Here is a 21,099-nt window from a genome sequence, read left to right on the forward strand (position 1 = left end):
CTCTGATAGGCTGAAAAATCAAAACAAACCTAACGATGGCTTGCTTCACTGATGGTGACAGCTCTTTGGACTTCATATTGAGAGTTGACAGCAACAGATTCCAAACACAAATACCATACTTGAAATGAACTCTAGACCTTTTATCTGCTCCTTGTCAATGAAATAACGAACTCCCATGAGGGAATAACATACACCTGGCCATGGAACAGCTGAGCAGCCAATTGTCCAATTACTTTTGGTCCCTTAAAAAGGGGGGGGCCACATATCAAATGTGTTGTAATTCCTACACCGTTCACCTGATTTGGATGTAAATACCCTGAAATTAAAGCTGAAAGTCTGCACTTAAAGCACATCTTGATTGTTTCAAATCCATTGTGGTGGTATACAGAGCCAAAATGATGAAAATTGTGTCAATGTCCAAATATTTATGGACCTAACTGTACATTTACATTTAGTCATTTAGCAGACGCTCTTATCCAGAGCGACTTACAGTAAGTACAGGGACATTCTCCCCGAGACAAGTAGGGTGAAGTGCCTTGCCCAAGGATACAACGTCAATTGTCACGGCCGGGAATCGAACTGGCAACCTTCTGATTACTAGCCCGCTTCCCTAACCGCTCAGCCACCTGACTCCCTAGAGTAGAGATAGTACAGGGCTGTACTGGTTAGAGTACAGAGAGTATAGAGCTGTACTGGTTAGAGTAGACAGAGTATAGGGCTGTACTGGTTAGAGTACAGGGCTGTACTGGTTAGAGTAGAGATAGTACAGGGCTGTACTGGTTAGAGTACAGAGAGTATAGGGCTGTACTGGTTAGAGTAGAGAGAGTACAGGGCTGTACTGGTTAGAGTACAGGGCTGTACTGGTTAGAGTAGACAGAGTATAGGGCTGTACTGGTTAGAGTACAGGGCTGTACTGGTTAGAGTAGAGAGAGTATAGGGCTGTACTGGTTAGAGTACAGAGAGTATAGGGCTGTACTGGTTAGAGTAGAGAGAGTACAGGGCTGTACTGGTAAGAGTAGAGAGAGTACAGGGCTGTACTGGTAAGAGTAGAGAGAGTATAGAGCTGTACTGGTTAGAGTAGACAGAGTATAGGGCTGTACTGGTTAGAGTACAGAGAGTATAGGGCTGTACTGGTTAGAGTAGAGAGAGTATAGGGCTGTACTGGTTAGAGGGAGTATAGGGCTGTACTGGTTAGAGGGAGTATAGGGCTGTACTGGTTAGAGTAGAGAGTATAGGGCTGTACTGGTTAGAGTAGAGATAGTACAGGGCTGTACTGGTTAGAGTAGAGATAGTACAGGGCTGTACTGGTTGGAGTATGGAGAGTATAGAGCTGTACTGGTTAGGGAGAACACAGGGCTGTACTGGTTAGAGTAGAGAGAGTATAGAGCTGTACTGGTTAGAGTAGACAGAGTATATGGCTGTACTGGTTAGAGTACAGAGAGTATAGGGCTGTACTGGTTAGAGTACAGAGAGTATAGGGCTGTACTGGTTAGAGTAGAGGGAGTATAGGGCTGTACTGGTTAGAGAGAGCACAGGGCTGTACTGGTTAGACTAAATGGCTGTAAATAGTTTGAAGAGAGTGCAGGGCTGCACTGCCTTCCACTAATTGGTTACAAGCTCACACTAGTATTAACGCTGAACTGCTGGAAGGATGGAAACACCTGAACACATACCGTGTATTTGAAGGGGAGGATAGGTTAGGGATGGGCGATTCAATAACATTTATTTTCAGTAACGATTTTGGCTTCCAACGATTATGAAAACAAGACTATCAAGATAAAATGATATTATTGTGCGTTTCACAGGGATGCTCTCGTTTTGTCTTGTGTTTTAAATCCAGAGCACCCCTTTTCTTTATGGCGGAATGCTTTCACCCCTCTCCCAAACTGTCTCTCAGCTGGGCTGTGGGACGTTATGTGCATGCACACCCCAAGCTCTTTCTATGGGCTGTTGTGACTTCCTTGCTAGCACTCTGCTACGAATGGCAATTTTTCTTGTTGTTGTGGGGGTTATTTTTAAGATCAGTAATTGCATGCTTCCAACGTCAATGAGTAATTGCATTTAATAACCTAGATCTAGAAATTGACCAAGATTGTCGTGATTATGTTTTTTGCCATAATCGAGCAGCCCCAGGATAGGGTGTAGTGGTGGAGCATTTGATGCTGCTGTCTAGAACAAGCAGACTTGATGCTTTACATGGATAGAAAACTATCTTACAAACATCCAAATACACGCACTCTACCTCTCCTTGCCTCTTTTGTGACATTGAAGGTGAGGATGGATAGATAGTAGAGGAGGGAGTGGTTTGTCTGTCGGTCAGTTAATTAAGATCCACACTTGAGTAATGTTGTCTCCTTCCCAGCCAAGGTGAATAGCAGAGGACAGAAACCTTTGTAATCCCAGAGATGCCACCTACCCCAGAGACACCCTCAGTTACCCCAGAGATCCTCAGTTACCCCAGAGATCCTCAGTTACCCCAGAGATCCTCAGTTACCCCAGAGATCCTCAGTTACCCCAGAGATCCTCAGTTACCCCAGAGATCCTCAGTTACCCCAGACATCCTCAGTTACCCCAGAGATCCTCAGTTACCCCAGAGACACCCTTAGGGTTCAGGAACCCTTAGGGGGTCTCAGTCTTGCAGCCCACAAAGCTTATCTTGAATTAGATAACCATGTGTTATGACCTTCTAAGTCTACGGAGGACAGGCCTAATTAGGATTTAGCAAACAAGTGACATGAGTGGTATTTGTGGTATTTATTTACAACAATCGCCACAGGAGAACAATGGAACAACGAACGGTGCCAAAGAAGATACATTTTACTACTGATAAAACTACTTAAAGATCCTGTAAAGTGGAATTAAAAACGAGTTTCAAGTTCACCACACCACAGAATAATGTGTTATTAACTACCCATCCAAATTCGAATGGAAAAAAAAACACCGACAAGTATGTTAAATTAGGCTTTGAAATCGTAAGAAAATCAGCAGTCTTCTCTGTTCAAGACTGGGGGGGCGTGTCGCCTGAAGGAGCTGAAGCTCGGCCCCCTCGCTGGAAGGCGCCGCCTCTCTCAAGTAAGCTACCTACGACCCAGATAATGGACGCTACGTCAAGCCGAACAAAACAGTATATGATTTGAATTTATTTGTTCAATGAGTGAAACATACAGATGCATATAAATGAAATGTTCCCCTGAGATGTAACACAGGAGTAGAAATTGACACCAGAGACAGCAGACAGTGAGCTCTCCAACTACTTCTAGCACATTAGCTACCATTTCACCAAAATACCATCATTCTACACCGAGTAGCCTAATATCAAGTTAGCGGTTTGCACTAACTCATAGCAGAGATACCTCTGGAAAAGTTATCTAGTATAATTATAACAAGCCCACAGAACTGAGTGATGAACTGCTGGCGGCGGTGGATGATCCAGGTGCGACCGGAGGATGAACGGCCGGGGGGGCGATGCTCGGTACGGCTCCACGCTGCAAGAGAAGCCGTGTGTTGGTGAACCCCGTCTGTCTCTGGTCCATGTTAAAACTGTCCGCCGTGAAATGGTCAGTGCAGAGGCGGCTGTTGGAATTTATCCGAAGCTTTCCATGAGCATGGCTCTTCACAAAATCTATCCACCTATTTTTCCTTTCATTATCAATAGGGAACTTAAATGGCATTGCAGCGCAGCTGGATTTCTTGCATCCAGGGAAGATGCAATTGCGGGTGGTGAGAGACATCCTGAAGCTAGCTAGCTAGCTGATGTAAGCTACAATAACAGTACAGCAGGAGGAGCCATTCAGTGATCTGACGTAGATAGGTCGAAATTACGTAGATAGGTAGTTTTTTGGCTCCGGCCATTAAAACCTGATATGAAAACGGAAGAGAAACTGTTCTTCGGTCTAACTCCACATTTCAGTGCGACAAAGTTTTAGCGCTTTGCACATGCTTTCAGGAACTAATTTCACACATATATAATGTACTTAGAAGCAAAACATGTAATTTACTTTACAGGATCTTTAACTGAAAATGCGTCCCTATACTAAACACATGAGTTGGCACCCTTTCCTTACCTAGGGTGGTTAACAAAGGTTTGGCATGTGATGGGGTGTACTATAACGACTATAAACACATACACGAGACACTCAAGAACAGAGGACAGGTGAGGTTGAAATTAAGACGTAACACCATGTGTAGTTCTTCCATGGATGGAAAAAGAAATCCTGGAGAATTTCAGCAAATCTTATGCAATCCTTCACATCTTGTGAATATTATATCAACTAACCGGCAGACATTTAAGATTTTAACTGCCACCGCAGTCATATTAAACCACACAATTTGTATTTGATGCAGACCTGTATGTCATTTTGTGTAGGTGTTTTCAGAATGTTCACCTGTGGCTATCATCTGAATGCTTGTCTCTAACGAGGGTTGCTTGCAAATGTAAACAAGATTGGACTTTGTCGAGCGGAGCAGCCTGTAACTGTTGTCAGATATAATAGGCTACTGCTCAGATGCTTGTATTCAGGTGGTGGGGAAGCCAGCTGCACTCACTAGGTGAAACACTGTCGTGCACAGGATACACACATGATAAGGCATACCCAATAACACAATATAATACAGCATAGCATGCTCCCACTGTCAAGGGAACCTGCAAGTCATCCAACGTGTGAGAACTCTGTATATAAACTAAACCTGAATATAAACGACAATATTATTAATGATAACATACGTAATAGACGCTGATATTGTTTTCCTTGTTGTTTTGTATGACCAGGTAATTCGCAGATGGGGGCTACTATTGTGGATGCATTGGATACCCTCTACATGATGGGCCTGCATGACGAGTTTAAGGACGGGCAGGAATGGATTGAGCAGAACTTGGATTTCAGTGTGGTGAGTGCTTGACGTTCAGTTCCAGGCCCAGAACCAAACCCAGACCCCAGAACCAGAACTAGACCCATGCTATGCTGTAGATGTTTTTTGGTGGGCTTTCTGCTTGTGGTTTAAAGATAGACGCATATACGGCAGTAACCAGGGAACTGGAGTTGGCACCATGGAAACCATGTGGGCAGGAAGAGGAGGGTGGGGGGTCAGGAATGGAGAAGGGAAGGCAAAGAAACAGAAAAAAGATAATGGACTTGAAACCAGTGCAAATGAGCAGTAGCGGTATACTGTGCACTCTTTTAGTCGCTGTCTCTTCCACTGTCAGACTGAGCCAGCTTGCTCCTGGCTGTCCCTCATCCTATCTCTGGTTGTCTCTCATCCCTTTTTTGTCTCATCCAATCTCGGTCTCTTATCCTATCTCTTTCTCTCATCCTTTCTCTGGCCAACATTTCAAGTTCTATAACGCTAAAGGGTGCATCGATTATGAGGTATCTTTGAAGCGTTCTGAAGGACACTGCTTCTGTGTGTTGTCTCTCTATGTGATTAATCCATGTCCTTCTGTGTGTGTCTGCAGAATGCAGAGGTGTCCGTGTTCGAGGTCAACATCCGCTTCATTGGAGGACTTCTGGCTGCCTATTACCTTTCTGGACAGGAGGTAAGTACTCACCTAGGGTGTTCGTGTGTGTGTGTGTGTGTGGTGCGAGCAGATACTCGGTTCATGTTTATGCATTCGATGGGCACAAGATGAAGCACCGGGGGTTTCGCTGGAGAGGTGAGGGAGGCAGGGGAGAGCGAACATGAGAAATGGGGTCAGATTAAGAACGCAAAGAGAGGGAAATCGGAGCGGACAGGGAAGAAGTGATCACATCTCCATCTTTCATCCCCCGGATGCCACAAAGAGACGTGGCTCAGGGCTGACTCCAGGGATATCAACCTGTCCTTCAGGTGCCCACGTTAATGACCCACCCTCCCCTCATGCATGCACAAGCACACATCCAGCACTTGAACCTGTTATGAACCACACACCCTGTCTCACCCATCCCTCTTACTCACTCTGCCTCCTGTGGTTCTCGACCATTGCACCTCTCTCCCTCTCTCTCCTGCTCCTTTCCTTTATCTCTACCTCTCCCTTCCTCCCCTACTCTATCTCTCTTTCTCTCTTGCCTCTAACCATATTCCTTCTTAGAAAGGTAAAGGTACACTGAAATACACCTCAAATAGACAGCCGTTGACTTTAATCCCTGTTCTACCTTGCCCCTGGGCCTGCTGCTAAGCAGACTCATTCACCAGATTTCACAGGAACCCATCTAATCCTTTTTATGCGCTCCAATACTCTACATGTTAATGGTGGCAAGCTCTCCTCCACTGGGCGAGGGAGAGAGCGAGAGGAAAAGGAGGCGAGGCAGATATACCCACAAATATGCTCTATCTCATTAACTTCTGCTTATCTGCCTGTGTGTACGTGTGTGTGCGTTGTATGTGTAATAACAAGATAAGCTGATGAGTTTAGAAACCGTATTGCCTGGCCTGCAGTCCAAATCTGCACACAAAGTACGTAATAGGCATTCTGCCTGGCTGCAGGCCTGCACCCAACACCAATCCCCCTAGAAAGAAACTCCACATTGGCTGTGTTTAGCTTGTTTAGTTTGGTAGCAAATCATGCCTAGTCTACATTGGCTGGTAGATGCTACAGAGACAAGCCCTAGTCTACATTGGCTGGTACGGGAGTCAGGTGGCTGAGCGGTGAGGGAATCGGGCTAGTAATCAGAAGGTTGCCAGTTCGATTCCCGGTCATGCCAACTGACGTTGTGTCCTTGGGCAAGGCACTTCACCCTACTTGCCTCGGGGGGAATGTCCCTGTACTTACTGTAAGTCGCTCTGGATAAGAGCGTCTGCTAAATGACTAAATGTCAAATGTAAATGTAGATGCTACAGAGACACGCCCTAGTCTACATTGTCTGTGTTCAGCTTGGTAGAGAGACATGCCTGGTGTACATGCTACATGTCTCTGCTAGAGAGAAACATGCCTAGCTGTAGAGGAGCTGAAGGAAGCCATGGTTCCAGGTCATCTACAGCTAGCAGGGAAGACACACCTTGGTTTATAAACTAGGCCATGGCACAGCTCAAGATATTGTAGACAAGGCTATGTAGTTTCTCCCTCCTCTCTACATTCCTCTCTCACACATTCTACCTATCTTCCATGTTAAATGCTTCCTCTCTTTCTCTCTTCCTCCTACATTGCATTGCATTACACTTTCCTCTCCTCCCATGTGTTACCTCTTTTTCCCTCTCTCCCTCCCTGTCTTAACCTTTCTGTCTCTTTCTGTGGTCCTCCTCCAGGTGTTCAAGCTGAAGGCAGTCCAGCTGGCTGAGAAGCTGCTCCCTGCCTTCAACACTCCCACAGGGATCCCCTGGGCCATGGTCAACCTCAAGAGGTGAGTCACCCATGGCTGCTCAAGACCTCCACCACCTCCTCTAAACCTCCACCACCTCCTCCTCTAGACCTCCTCCTCCTCTAGACCTCCACCACCTCCTCTTCTCGGCCTTCTCCTCCTCTAGACCTCCATCCATTTATTTGTAAAAAAAAAAAAATAAAAAAAAAAGGCCTTGTAATGAATTGCTTTGTTAGTCCTTCTCACATTGATTTATCTCTGTCCCCATCCTCCCCCAGTGGAGTGGGTCGTAACTGGGGCTGGGCGTCTGCTGGCAGCAGTATCCTGGCTGAATTTGGGACCCTCCATATGGAGTTTGTCCACCTGACCTACCTGACTGGAAACCCTGCCTACTACCAGAAGGTAAAGACCTCCTGATCCGTGCTGTACATGGACGACCCTGTGTGAGATTGTCTGCCACTGTGTGCCATGTTTCCAGTGTGTGTTTTTCCTTGAGACATATGCTCTCATGTGTCAGGTGATGCACATCCGCAAGCTGCTGGCTAAGATGGACCGTCCCAACGGGCTGTACCCAAACTACCTGAACCCTCGCACAGGCCGCTGGGGACAACGTGAGTACAGCCACCTCCCTGTTTGAAGGTTGTATCTGGGGATAACGTGTGCAGTAACTAGGGTCAAAATATTTACAGATTTCAACTTAGATTTTTGGAGGAGTTCACTAAAAGCGCCTTTTATGAACCAAAAGTCTAACCCGAGCCTTACCATTTGTAGTTCAGGATTTTAAGTATACACATTAGTAGATGCACTGTCATAAGTGATCTTATGTGTGTGTGTGTCTTGCCCTGTGCTATGTAAATATGTGTATTGTATGTGTGTCTGTTTTTGAGGGTTTCATAAAGATAGTAATTAGTCTGTCAAGCCACTCCTCTGTCTTAACTAACTTTGTTAATTACTGAGCATGCTCAGTTTTAATTGCTGCCTCCTTCTGAGAGCTGAACCTGATATTCCCACTGAAAGACATATAGCACATATAGCATGGCACACACATCCAGCATGGCACACACAGCTAGCATGACACACACACACACTTTTGTCATGCATGTACATCTAGCATGACACACTCACATTTAGCATGATATATACATTTAGCATGACACGCACAAACGCACACAAGTCATACACACATCTAGATGTGATCTGCATATTAGCATTAACACCGAGAAAGTCTCATCTGCTTCAACTGATTTCTGTAGTACCAATAAACAAGACCTGGTGCGCGTGTGTGTGCACGTGTGCGCTCGTGCACAAGCGCGTAGGCTCTTCCCTGCTAATGAGTAACAGGCTGTTCCACTAGCAAGACAACAGTGCTCTCTCTCTGTCTCTGAATCTCTCTCTCTCTCTCTGAATCTCTATGTCTCTCTCTCTCTCTCTCTGAATTTCTCTGTCTCTCTCTCTCTCTCTCTCTGAATGTCTCTCTCTCTCTGAATCTCTCCTTCCCCTAGAGGCTGGATGTTATGACTCACTGAGCGGCAGAATTGTCATTATTATTTTACTTAATCATCCTGGTTTGTTCTCCAACAGCCTGTGCCAGCCAACATCTGCTCCAACACACACTTGCATATGTATGCAACCACTAACACAAACGCACACAAACACACACTGAGGTACATGCTGTGTACTCTGCACACAAACACACACTGAGGTACATGCTGTGTACTCTGCACACAAACACACACTGAGGTACATGCTGTGTACTCTGCACACAAACACACACTGAGGTACATGCTGTGTACTCTGCACACAAACACACACTGAGGTACATGCTGTGTACTCTGCACACAAACACACACTGAGGTACATGCTGTGTACTCTGCACACAAACACACACTGAGGTACATGCTGTGTACTCTGCACACAAACACACACTGAGGTACATGCTGTGTACTCTGCACACAAACACACACTGAGGTACATGCTGTGTACTCTGCACACAAACACACACTGAGGTACATGCTGTGTACTCTGCACACAAACACACACTGAGGTACATGCTGTGTACTCTGCACACAAACACACACTGAGGTACATGCTGTGTACTCTGCACACAAACACACACTGAGGTACATGCTGTGTACTCTGCACACAAACACACACTGAGGTACATGCTGTGTACTCTGCACACAAACACACACTGAGGTACATGCTGTGTACTCTGCACACAAACACACACTGAGGTACATGCTGTGTACTCTGCACACAAACACACACTGAGGTACATGCTGTGTACTCTGCACACAAACACACACTGAGGTACATGCTGTGTACTCTGCACACAAACACACACTGAGGTACATGCTGTGTACTCTGCACACAAACACACACTGAGGTACATGCTGTGTACTCTGCACACAAACACACACTGAGGTACATGCTGTGTACTCTGCACACAAACACACACTGAGGTACATGCTGTGTACTCTGCACACAAACACACACTGAGGTACATGCTGTGTACTCTGCACACAAACACACACTGAGGTACATGCTGTGTACTCTGCACACAAACACACACTGAGGTACATGCTGTGTACTCTGCACACAAACACACACTGAGGTACATGCTGTGTACTCTGCACACAAACACACACTGAGGTACATGCTGTGTACTCTGCACACAAACACACACTGAGGTACATGCTGTGTACTCTGCACACAAACACACACTGAGGTACATGCTGTGTACTCTGCACACAAACACACACTGAGGTACATGCTGTGTACTCTGCACACAAACACACACTGAGGTACATGCTGTGTACTCTGCACACAAACACACACTGAGGTACATGCTGTGTACTCTGCACACAAACACACACTGAGGTACATGCTGTGTACTCTGCACACAAACACACACTGAGGTACATGCTGTGTACTCTGCACACAAACACACACTGAGGTACATGCTGTGTACTCTGCACACAAACACACACTGAGGTACATGCTGTGTACTCTGCACACAAACACACACTGAGGTACATGCTGTGTACTCTGCACACAAACACACACTGAGGTACATGCTGTGTACTCTGCACACAAACACACACTGAGGTACATGCTGTGTACTCTGCACACAAACACACACTGAGGTACATGCTGTGTACTCTGCACACAAACACACACTGAGGTACATGCTGTGTACTCTGCACACAAACACACACTGAGGTACATGCTGTGTACTCTGCACACAAACACACACTGAGGTACATGCTGTGTACTCTGCACACAAACACACACTGAGGTACATGCTGTGTACTCTGCACACAAACACACACTGAGGTACATGCTGTGTACTCTGCACACAAACACACACTGAGGTACATGCTGTGTACTCTGCACACAAACACACACTGAGGTACATGCTGTGTACTCTGCACACAAACACACACTGAGGTACATGCTGTGTACTCTGCACACAAACACACACTGAGGTACATGCTGTGTACTCTGCACACAAACACACACTGAGGTACATGCTGTGTACTCTGCACACAAACACACACTGAGGTACATGCTGTGTACTCTGCACACAAACACACACTGAGGTACATGCTGTGTACTCTGCACACAAACACACACTGAGGTACATGCTGTGTACTCTGCACACAAACACACACTGAGGTACATGCTGTGTACTCTGCACACAAACACACACTGAGGTACATGCTGTGTACTCTGCACACAAACACACACTGAGGTACATGCTGTGTACTCTGCTTCAAGGATTTTATGCTCATCCTGCTCTCAAAACAAGGTTGGAAATAATCCATATTCCCTTCACAAACACACACGCATCATATTTCTTACAGTGAATATGTGTAGTTCCTAGACACCTCTACCTCTCATTTCACTGACAGGTATACTTTTTCAAATATCAATAGATCTTAAAACCATGCTCCACACTCACGCTCAATCCCGAACTACACTCTGCAGTGTCTCTCCCTGCAAGGTTGTTTCTTTCTGAATAATTCATCACAACTCGATTCAACACAACTCATCACAATTCTCTCTGTCTCTCTCTCACCAGGGGCACATCAATCCCACACAGATATTTGCATAGAAAACATTTTACTTTGTGTATGTGAGTCTCTGTAGCTCATCCCCCGTCAACATTGCTGCTTTGTGTTCAGAGTGTCTGTGTTTGAGGCCTTTGCCTAACATTACTGTGTAGAACCACCGATTGTGTATACAACAGCCCATTCTGTCCTTCGGTGCAGGTCATGCTGCCAGGCTAGGCTAGGCTAGCCTTCCGTCCATCTGGGCTAGCCATTACCATCTACCATTAGCAGCGTGACAGCTCTCAAGCTGAGCCTGCTAATGACAGGAACCACGGTTCTCAATGACACTGTGTGTGCCTGTTAGCATCATTAGCTTCAGTCTTGTTGAACTCTGCTGAGTCATTAGCTTAGTTGGACTACGTTAGCCTTAGGGTTGTCTGATTCTGCAGTCAACTGTTGGCTTGTGGTCAGGATCTGAACTGAGTTGTCTTGTACTGTAGTTGTATGAGCCTTAACTAATACGGAAACCGCAGAGACCTAACTCTCTTACACGTCAGTGGATACTGGAGATTGTATGAAACTCACTGACTTTCTGCATTGTTCCATCTGGGGACATGGCTACATGAATGTGACAGGGTTTAACTAAACTAAATTTGATTGGGCTGTGTGTGTGCGCATGAGCGAGTGCGTTTACATTTGTTTATGGGGTGTTTGTCCATTTCTGTGTTTGTTTCTTTGTGTGTGTCTGCGTACCCATCTGTGTCCTGGCCTTGAGTCAGAACAGACACAGTCCACTGCTCATTGTGGGGAGAGGTTATTGTAATTAGGCCAGTCATAAAGGATGGATACACTTCTACCGAGACATTTGGGATGTGCGAATACAAAGTAAACTGAATCTGAATCTTACTGCCAAATATTTCTACCCAGAGCCTTCTCCTCTTGAAACTTGACCCTCTGAAGATGATTGTTGGCTTGCACTGCGGTTCCGAGGAGAATGAATAATTCTCTTTGTTCGCTCTCTTTGTCCATCTGCTTTTAACCCTGACATTGCCCTTCCCTCCGTCTGTCTTTTCTCCTGCGTCTATCTGTCCTCCCTCCCTCTCTCTCTTCGTTCCTCAGACCACACCTCCGTGGGGGGCCTAGGGGACAGCTTCTATGAGTACCTGCTGAAAGCCTGGCTGATGTCAGACAAGACCGACACAGAGGCTCGCAAGACTTACGATGACGCCATCGAGGTAGGACCCTCCTCCTTCTCATCTCCACGGTGATATGATTAGTTTGAGCCGTGAGACCGGATCTCCAGGGCAGATGTTGGTGGCGTGGCGGGTTCACGTAGACACTGTGAAGAATTTGTTCAATGTGCTTTGTTATCGGGTCTAAGGAGCAGGGAATGTTCTCATCTGCTGTGATGGATAGAGAAGACAGAATCGTCAGCATGAGTAATGCAATCAGCTTTTAGATAAATACCTGATGGTCTTCTTTGACCAGATATTATTACTATTATTAGTAGTACCGTATTTTACGGAAAAGTAAGCCGCTTCGAAATATAAGCCGCACAAGCACAAGAAAACTGTAAAATCCGAGTACAAGCCGGGCTTATTTTCCGTAAAATACGGTAGTAGTAATAGTAGTTGGTACTTAATTGATCATCAAGGGGAATTTGGTGTGTTGTAGCAGCCAAGATATATATATATATCATGGTAACCATGATATAGATGTAGATGTGTTTTTTGGTTGTATGTTAGTGTCGGTGTGTCCATCCAAATAGGTGGCAGGAGGCAGACAGCCAGCTGTCATGCTGTTCTCAAGGACTGAGGACTGAAAACTGCTCTTCCTTTTATGTTCCCTCTCAACTCCACCCCCTCATACACATACTCCCTTTCATATACACACACTTATCACCTGCCTTGCCCTGCCCACATACACACACTCAAAAAACTCTATCCCTTCCTTCACACCTACACTGAAACCCACATAACTATCCTCTGCCCTCATACACACACACACACACCTCCCCTAACTCCTGCCCGCGCACACACCAGGCCATTGAGCGCCACCTGATCCGGAAGTCCAATGGCGGCCTGACCTTCATTGGGGAGTGGAAGAACGGGCACCTGGAGAGGAAAATGGGCCACCTCACCTGCTTCGCCGGGGGCATGTTTGCGCTGGGCGCCGACGGCTCCCCAGACGACAAGGCGGGACACTACCTCCAGCTGGGTGCAGAAATCGCTCACACCTGCCACGAATCCTACGACCGCACTGGTGAGAGACGGGCTCGTGTGCAGCGTAATCACTTGTTACACGGTGTTAAATGAACGCAACTGACTCACACACCCCCCTGACCGTTTAGCCGACACACACAAGGACATAAGACGTTGGGGGTTCCCCATCAGAGGGAGAGAGTGTGGGTTTTCACATGCGACAGATTGAAATGTTCCATGGCGTCTCCCATCACCAGTGTATTCCAGTCGTCTCTCCTGTCATCTGTTTACGTTTAGCATGGCCTAACTCTGCCTTCTCTCTTCCCCCCTCAGTGTTGAAGCTTGGCCCTGAGGCGTTCAAGTTTGACAGTGGTCTGGAGGCGGTGGCAGTGCGTCAGAATGAAAAGTACTACATTCTGCGTCCAGAGGTCATCGAGACCTACTGGTACATGTGGAGGTTCACCCACGACCCCAAGTACCGGCAGTGGGGCTGGGAGGCAGCACAGGTAAGAGGACCACTCCAAGGTGATGGTGAAGGGGAGAGGACCACTCCTTCTCCTGTCCTTCATCTTCACATTACTTATTTGGACAGGCTTTGAGTGTAGATACTATGTGCATGTGTCTGTATGTTTATAAATAATTTGTGTGTGTGTTATTCTATATATACATTGCACACACATACATTACGCCGGATGGCTGTGGTTGGGGTGTTCGTGGTCAGGATTACAGATGGCGGTGCATGACACTGCTGTGGGTATGAAACGCATTGCATGCAGTGGTCCATGAAGTAGAGTAAATGGTTTCCAGCCTGCTATAGAAGGATATTTGTGTCCTAGTGGGACATTATTCGGGAGAGAGACCAGGACGAACGCAGTTAGAGAGGAGAGAGAGACGAGGAGAGAGCTTGAGACAAGGACAGACCCAGAGAGAGACAGAGACAGGGACAGACCTAAAGAAGGAGATTAGGACACTCCCAGTGAGAGAGATCGGGACGGACCCATAGAAGGAGATTAGGACAGACCCAGAGAGATCAAGAGATTAAGACACATAGAGACCTATGGGAGAGAGAAATGCATTATTTTGGGTTTCTGCACGGAATACGACTCTCGCTCAGTCTCCATTTTTTTCTTTTTCTTCCCTCCCTTTCTCCCTCCTCCTCCTTCCCCCTCCTCCCTCTCTCCCTCCTCTTTCCTCTCTGCAATCCCTTCTGCTCCTCCTTCCCCCTCCTCCCTTCCTCTCTCCCTCCTCTCTCCCTCCAGGCCATAGATAAATACTGCAGGGTGAGTGGGGGTTTCTCCGGCGTAAAGGACGTCTACTCCTCCAACCCCACCTACGACGACGTCCAACAGAGCTTCTTCCTGGCCGAGACCCTCAAGTAAGATCATGTCTGCTGGCAAACTGGTCCACCCTAGGGATTAAGACGTATTAACACTTTCAGATGCATCCCTGTCATTCATATGAAGTTTGGCGTATATGGAACAATGTTAGGATATTATGTATTGGACAATCTCATGGCACAGAAGTGATTTCTTGAGCTGGATTTGTGAACCGTGTACTTTGCTGCCTCCTGGTGGCCAAAGCTGAAAACTGCCATTGATAGAGAATCATCAGATCATGGATACTGACTTGTCTCTCTGGCTCTCCCTCCTCCCAACCCCAGGTACCTGTACCTGCTGTTCTCCACTGATGAGCTGATGCCCTTGGAGAGCTGGGTGTTCAACACAGAGGCCCACCCACTGCCCGTCCTCCACATGGCCAACATCACCCTCCCTGGCAGTCAGGCTCAGCGGTAGAGATGCATCCACACCTCCAGGGGCAGTCCCCTGGTCTTCCATCTCTGACTGCTACAGACCGTACTACATGGAGGGGGGGAGGAGGCCCCCGTAACACTGCAGAGTGAAGAGGGCTGCACCTGGAACAGCCTCTATCACCATCTCCAACTCTCATTCTTTCTTTCATTCTCTGTGTTTTCCTCTCTCCCACTCTGTCTTCAGAGCTATCTCTCTACGTATATCAGGGGGACGGAATATGTACTCAGTTCTGTGATTGGCTGGTATTTTGAAGCCCTGAATATGACTACTTCTTAGTTTATTGAAGGACTGAGTTCCAATCAGGAGGCTTGATTTTCCTTGATTTTTCTTTCTTTTTTGTTGTTGTTGAAAACTTGACCAAACTATCTCTCACATGGACGCATGTTATGCGGGGGAGTGCGTGGCGTGTCTAAACAAACACAGCCCAGCACAGGGTAGGGTGCATCACAGACACAAGGAGGACTTCACAGGGTTTGTTTTCCGCCATCTGGACGGTAACACAAGGACAGGGACGGTGTCAGATGAACCACCACTCCTCTGTCCTCTACTTACTGTTTACCGTTTCACGTGAACTTTGACCTGGAACTGCTTCGGTGTGGTTTTGTCAGCAGGAGGAACGCCAGCCTCATGCCCGCCCCCTCCCCCCCGCCTTTGTAAAAGCTGACGGCCTATAGCGGACCACCCTGGGACCCCCCTCCCTCTGATCTATGGTTCAGTCGCTCATCACTTAAGCTGATCCTCAACACATGCTGCTTCTGTTTCACCACCCCTTCCATCATCCTCCTCCTCTCTTCCTGTTTCTCTCCATCACGCTCTCCTTTAGTTTGGTATCATCATCCTCATATAAATCTATCAGACAAATACTGCAGGTGGTCCTGATGGTGTTGGAGGTTGCCATATGTCCCTGTTCTGAAGGGTGTCTGTGGGTTCCAGAACCATCTAACATGTAGAAGGGATCTGTTCCCTAGTAGTCACTCTGTATATGGTGTCCCAGCGGTGTCCAAAATCTCAGTCAGTGGTTTTCACCTTCACTGACATGGCATGGTTTAGGTGTTACCTCAATATTCCTTCTATGTCTACATCCTTCTAGGAATATTATGGTCTAGCTAAGTTGACGTGACATGGTTAATGTTATTTATATGCAGCCTGCATTCCAATGACCACTTTCAAATAAGCACTTGATCTCCATAACTTGCATTGTGTGTGTGTGTGTGTGTGTGTGTGGCGGGGGGGGGGGGGGATGTGTGACATGTTCCCTTGTCATTGTGAGTTCTTAGGCCTATTTGTCCACTAAATATTACTGGAGTCTGAAATGTTTCTAGAGCACACAGACCACCGCAGTACAATGTGAGGACTCCGTGAGATGGTGATATGTTCAGAGTAAAGGTTGTTCTTAAAGCATTATCAGTTTGTGGGTGAAAGGTTGTAACTTGTTTGTTTTTTTGTTTTTATCAAACACATATTGATTTATTTCAAGCCTTATCAACTGTTGCTATGTGACGCCTTTGGCCAATACTGTGCTTTTTTCCATCTTTTCTAATTTAAACAGACTCATGCTTATTTTCTAAGAGAAATATCACCCAGACGTTTAGATGTTATTTTAGCATAAAGGAAAAATGTCAAGTTCATGTGTTTGACTAAAGGTTGCCACTCACCTCAGTCTTGAAGCCATAGGTCTCTATACTCATATCTGGCCGAGTAACAGCGACATTCACAATGTTCACAATGCTGGTCTAATGGCCCATGTAGGTGGCCTAGCCTCGTTTGGAGAGGTCAGACAAGTACGTCTCTTTCACAGTCCACTTCTACATGATTACTATCTCTGACTGCAAACTATGCCTGCTATCTCCAGATGACTCTCTATTCTGTTTCCCGTTTTTGTTTACTGTTCTACCAATCTAGACTCTGGATGCTCCCTCCAGACCTCCATCTAGCCTTGCCCATTCTTGACTCTCCCTCTCCTCTGGACCCCTCTCTAACCCCTGCTCAATGCTGTTAGTAGTGGCAGCCTGCTGATGTTGTACAGTGTGAAGTCTGCCCCCCACCATGCACCCTTAAGATCACAAAGTCCTGTCTGGGGTCAAGGCCAATCTAACCCAGGCGCCACTTGTTGCCGGGCAAATGTTGATTTTGAAAACGAAGTGTTCCGTATTTGTATTTTTACTGAACAAAAACAAAACCCTGTAAATATGTTTAAAACGAGATACAAATTCAATAAAGATGTTATGAAAAGTGAACATAATAACAAAAATGTGACTTTCATTCTTGATTGCCATTGCCAATGTTAATGATTCCATATTTCTTCATGAACTGTTCAAATGTCTCCTTGGAAGAGGCATGGAGTAATTTTGACTTATTTTGTTGTGTTTTTTTTATTGTATTGTTATTTTGTGTTTGAGTCCCTTTGTCACTCAGTGTTGCCTTATTTGAACAATTATTGCACAACATGATACAGTGGCAGTGCAGCTGTTTCAACAGCAGGGGGAGTCTCACTGACCACAGTTAAACTGTACTGGAACTACAACATCACACAAACATTACAATACTGCCTACATAATGACTCAGAATTACTTCCTTTTCAGTTCTATAGAGTTATGTTGAGCATCACGATGATGGTGGTAATTCTTCAAACACGTTGGCATGTGTGTAATTCCAAGTCTGACGAGTCCCAATAAACACTGCATAATGACAGGCCCTTTTACAGTAACACACTTGTTGGGGACTGGATGGTCTCCAATTGACTGTTTTTTGTAAAGATGGACCTATAAGGACGGTTCATTTTAACCTGTGACCTGACTGTCATCGCAGATAGAATGTCACCTGTTTACAGGACTTTCAGCCATGCAAATTAGTCCCCATTCTCACTTTCAGGACATAACCCCAAGAGTTCCATCCACGAAAATAAATCATGTTTATTCATCCTCCACCGTATTTCACATGGTTCTTCTGAATGGCTAGTGACTCTGAGGTTATTGCACAGCTCTGGAAGTATTGTTTAGCTCATGGTGCCCCAAACTCGCTCTGCTGTTTCTCTATGCAGCTCTGCCTTTATAGAGCGTGACAGACACATTTATTTTCAGCTGTACTCTATTAAATGGTAATTGCTGAGCAAGCGCTGTTCAAGTCAGGCAAGCAAGTTGTACATGAATGTTTAAACTACGCTGTGTATAATACCACAGATTATTCTAGTGCTCTTGTGTGCTTGATATTCCATCATGACACACGTATTGTCCAGTGGCTTGTATGATGAAAGTGCAGTGATACGGTAGGTTTCGTCTTTATAAGGTGCATGAGCAGAGGCAAGCCTTGCATTGTGGTATTTTGTGGCAGTGTACATGTGTCACTACATTTTGCATTGCTTTGAGATGTTCCACTATAGTAAAATAAAGTGGTATAAAGTCCACTATATAGTCAACTTGTGGAATTCTGAAATAAATGTAGTGCACTATACTGTATAGGGTAGGGATTATATAGCTGTCAGACACAGAATCTCTGCAGAGCATGTTTTGATTAGAACTAAATTGACTTGAATGTATATCCTTTCATGCACTCATTGTGATGAGACACAACCATGCCACCCTAGGATCGGTAGCTTTAAGGACAAGGGCTTCTAGCCCTGCATAACTATGGTAATGGTTAAGGAGCGGGATTGTTGCCTATCAACAGCCTTATGGAAACATACAATAAGTTGCTGATGATGCTGGAAATTCTGGGTTATTATTAACAATATGAGATTAGCAGGGACGTCTACAAACGTAGGGGAGTGTTCCACGTGTTAATGGCACTGGTCCCTGGACTGTGAGTCATATCTAGTTGGCTGTGTGCCCAACAGCAGCAGGTGGCACTGCCTTCCCTAGCTCTGCCAGATAAACAGAGCCTACCAGGAACACACACACACACCTGGCACTCGTACGGATCCAACTATTCACAGCAGCTGCAATTCACGCACCCAATAATTCTCATCGTACCTAAAAACAATATCAAATATCTCGTCCAGTCACAACGCCAAAACAACAACAACCACAGAAAAAGTTGCGTAAGGTTATTATTTGGAATAAGGGGAGTAGACCTACTACAGCCTCTGTTAGAAAAGATGTTTTGTATGAGGTTTTTTGTATACACAATCTCAACTAGTATGAAGTAGAATGTACATTGAGCACTGTTTGTCCATCTCACCTCTATTCACACTGAAACGTTGTATTTGTGTTGTGGTACTGCCAGTGTGGACTAGAATGTCGACATAAAGGCCGTTTTGCATTCAGTTGAGTGACTAGTCACTGGTGTGTATATGTCTCAGCAGCTCACATAAACACACAGTCCTTACAACTGTCCCTCTTGTAAGAAGTACAACAAATACAGTAGAATAAGAGAATCGACAAAAGGGTCATTATGTAGGTTTGACCTACAATAACTGCTTCCTGTTAACCCAAAACAGTAATTTGGACCTTGAATTGGACATAGACCTGGCCAGGACACAGTGGGATCACTGACTAGGTGTGATCACCTAGTCTTTGTGTCACTCTTGGTGAACAGAAGTAGGTTCTCTTTGTTGATTGATTGATTCTACTGAAGGCTTTTGGCATGTTTCTCTGTGCCCATCTTTGTTCTTAAGTTCAGTGTAGGCTAAAGCCTGACCTTTGAATGTAATAAACCTGGAGCCGTCTCAGTAAAAGTTAGCAGCCCAGAGAAAGAGGCAGAATATTAGCTCAGTGGTTAAAGCATTTGACTGCAGATTCAAGTCTGAATCCTGCCTGTGCTGTTGCCAACATTTATTTGGATTAAAGGGTATTCTAAATGAATATATCAAAGAGAATTGCAGATGGAAATTCCCCCAGTTTCACGTCACATATGAGTATTGAGAGTATGTGCGATTACCCATCAAGGAGAAAAACTCCATTCACAACTTTCTAACTCATGGGGTAGCCCCTAAAGCATACACTTTCGCATCGATGTATTTGGTTTTTGATGATACTACTGAATAATCACTAGAGATTTGCGCTTGGGTCATATCTTCAGAGAAAAAAGGTTTTCTGTGCTTGTTTCGCTACGCTCAAAGAAGGTGTTGTCCAATGGACAAGTTAGCTAGCTAACTTTTATTAATGACGGATTTGGGAGTTGTAATGGGTTACATCAATTACCATGTTTAATGTTTAGATCATTATTAGGTTATTTTCACCCGTACCCCGTAGTTGGTCTTGCTTTTGTCAATGTTCATTTCAACACGTCTCATGCCTAGTAGCTATAATCTGCCTATGTACAGTAGCAGCTGTTTTACTTTGCTGGCATTATTAGTTACCATTCGATAACACAAATATATTACTAAAGCAACACATTTAGAGTTTTCAAAACGCATGAGAACTATTCACTAAATAATCACTAAATTGTGATTTGATGAAGTTCATTTATCGGTGCTCTTGTAAGAAACCACCAGCCCATAGCATAATTGTCCATATTATGATTTTGGATATTTTTATATCGACGTTTTCACGTTATTAAATTGTTTTAAAGCTATATCAAATGTTTTCTGTTATTACATAGGCTACAATTAGACCTAATTGGTTTTGAACTTGTTGCCGGGTGAATGAATGCAAACTTGTTTGTCCACTTGTCTGAACAAAGGCTACGAAGTTTTCTTTGCTGCCATCCTCACATTTTACAAATGTATCGCTAGAATGTGCATGATACCAGTTACAACATCATCATTCTCGGAAAATATTTGAATTTAAGATTATACAAATTTACATCAAGACACATTTGCACA

At 45.2% G+C, this 21,099-nt stretch overlaps 1 protein-coding gene across 6 annotated transcripts in view; it reads left to right on the forward strand.

Moving 5' to 3' along the window:
* The window catches only part of man1a2 (mannosidase, alpha, class 1A, member 2), a 45,277-nt gene extending 27,690 nt beyond the window's left edge, over nt 1-17,587 (forward strand). For all 6 annotated transcript variants that reach the window (XM_062457605.1, XM_062457601.1, XM_062457603.1 and 3 more), the window contains exons 6-15: nt 4,769-4,887; nt 5,453-5,533; nt 7,219-7,313; nt 7,550-7,673; nt 7,789-7,882; nt 12,446-12,561; nt 13,369-13,588; nt 13,861-14,033; nt 14,787-14,902; nt 15,188-17,587. In XM_062457605.1, the coding sequence (XP_062313589.1) occupies nt 4,769-4,887; nt 5,453-5,533; nt 7,219-7,313; nt 7,550-7,673; nt 7,789-7,882; nt 12,446-12,561; nt 13,369-13,588; nt 13,861-14,033; nt 14,787-14,902; nt 15,188-15,320 (1,271 nt within the window). In that variant the 3' untranslated portion in view covers nt 15,321-17,587. The remainder of the gene's footprint in view (nt 1-4,768; nt 4,888-5,452; nt 5,534-7,218; nt 7,314-7,549; nt 7,674-7,788; nt 7,883-12,445; nt 12,562-13,368; nt 13,589-13,860; nt 14,034-14,786; nt 14,903-15,187) is intronic.
* Nucleotides 17,588-21,099: the final 3,512 nt, after the last annotated feature.

The sequence above is a fragment of the Osmerus eperlanus genome, chromosome 3 (genome assembly GCF_963692335.1).
Source record: "Osmerus eperlanus chromosome 3, fOsmEpe2.1, whole genome shotgun sequence".
Classification (NCBI taxonomy): Eukaryota; Metazoa; Chordata; class Actinopteri; order Osmeriformes; family Osmeridae; genus Osmerus; species Osmerus eperlanus.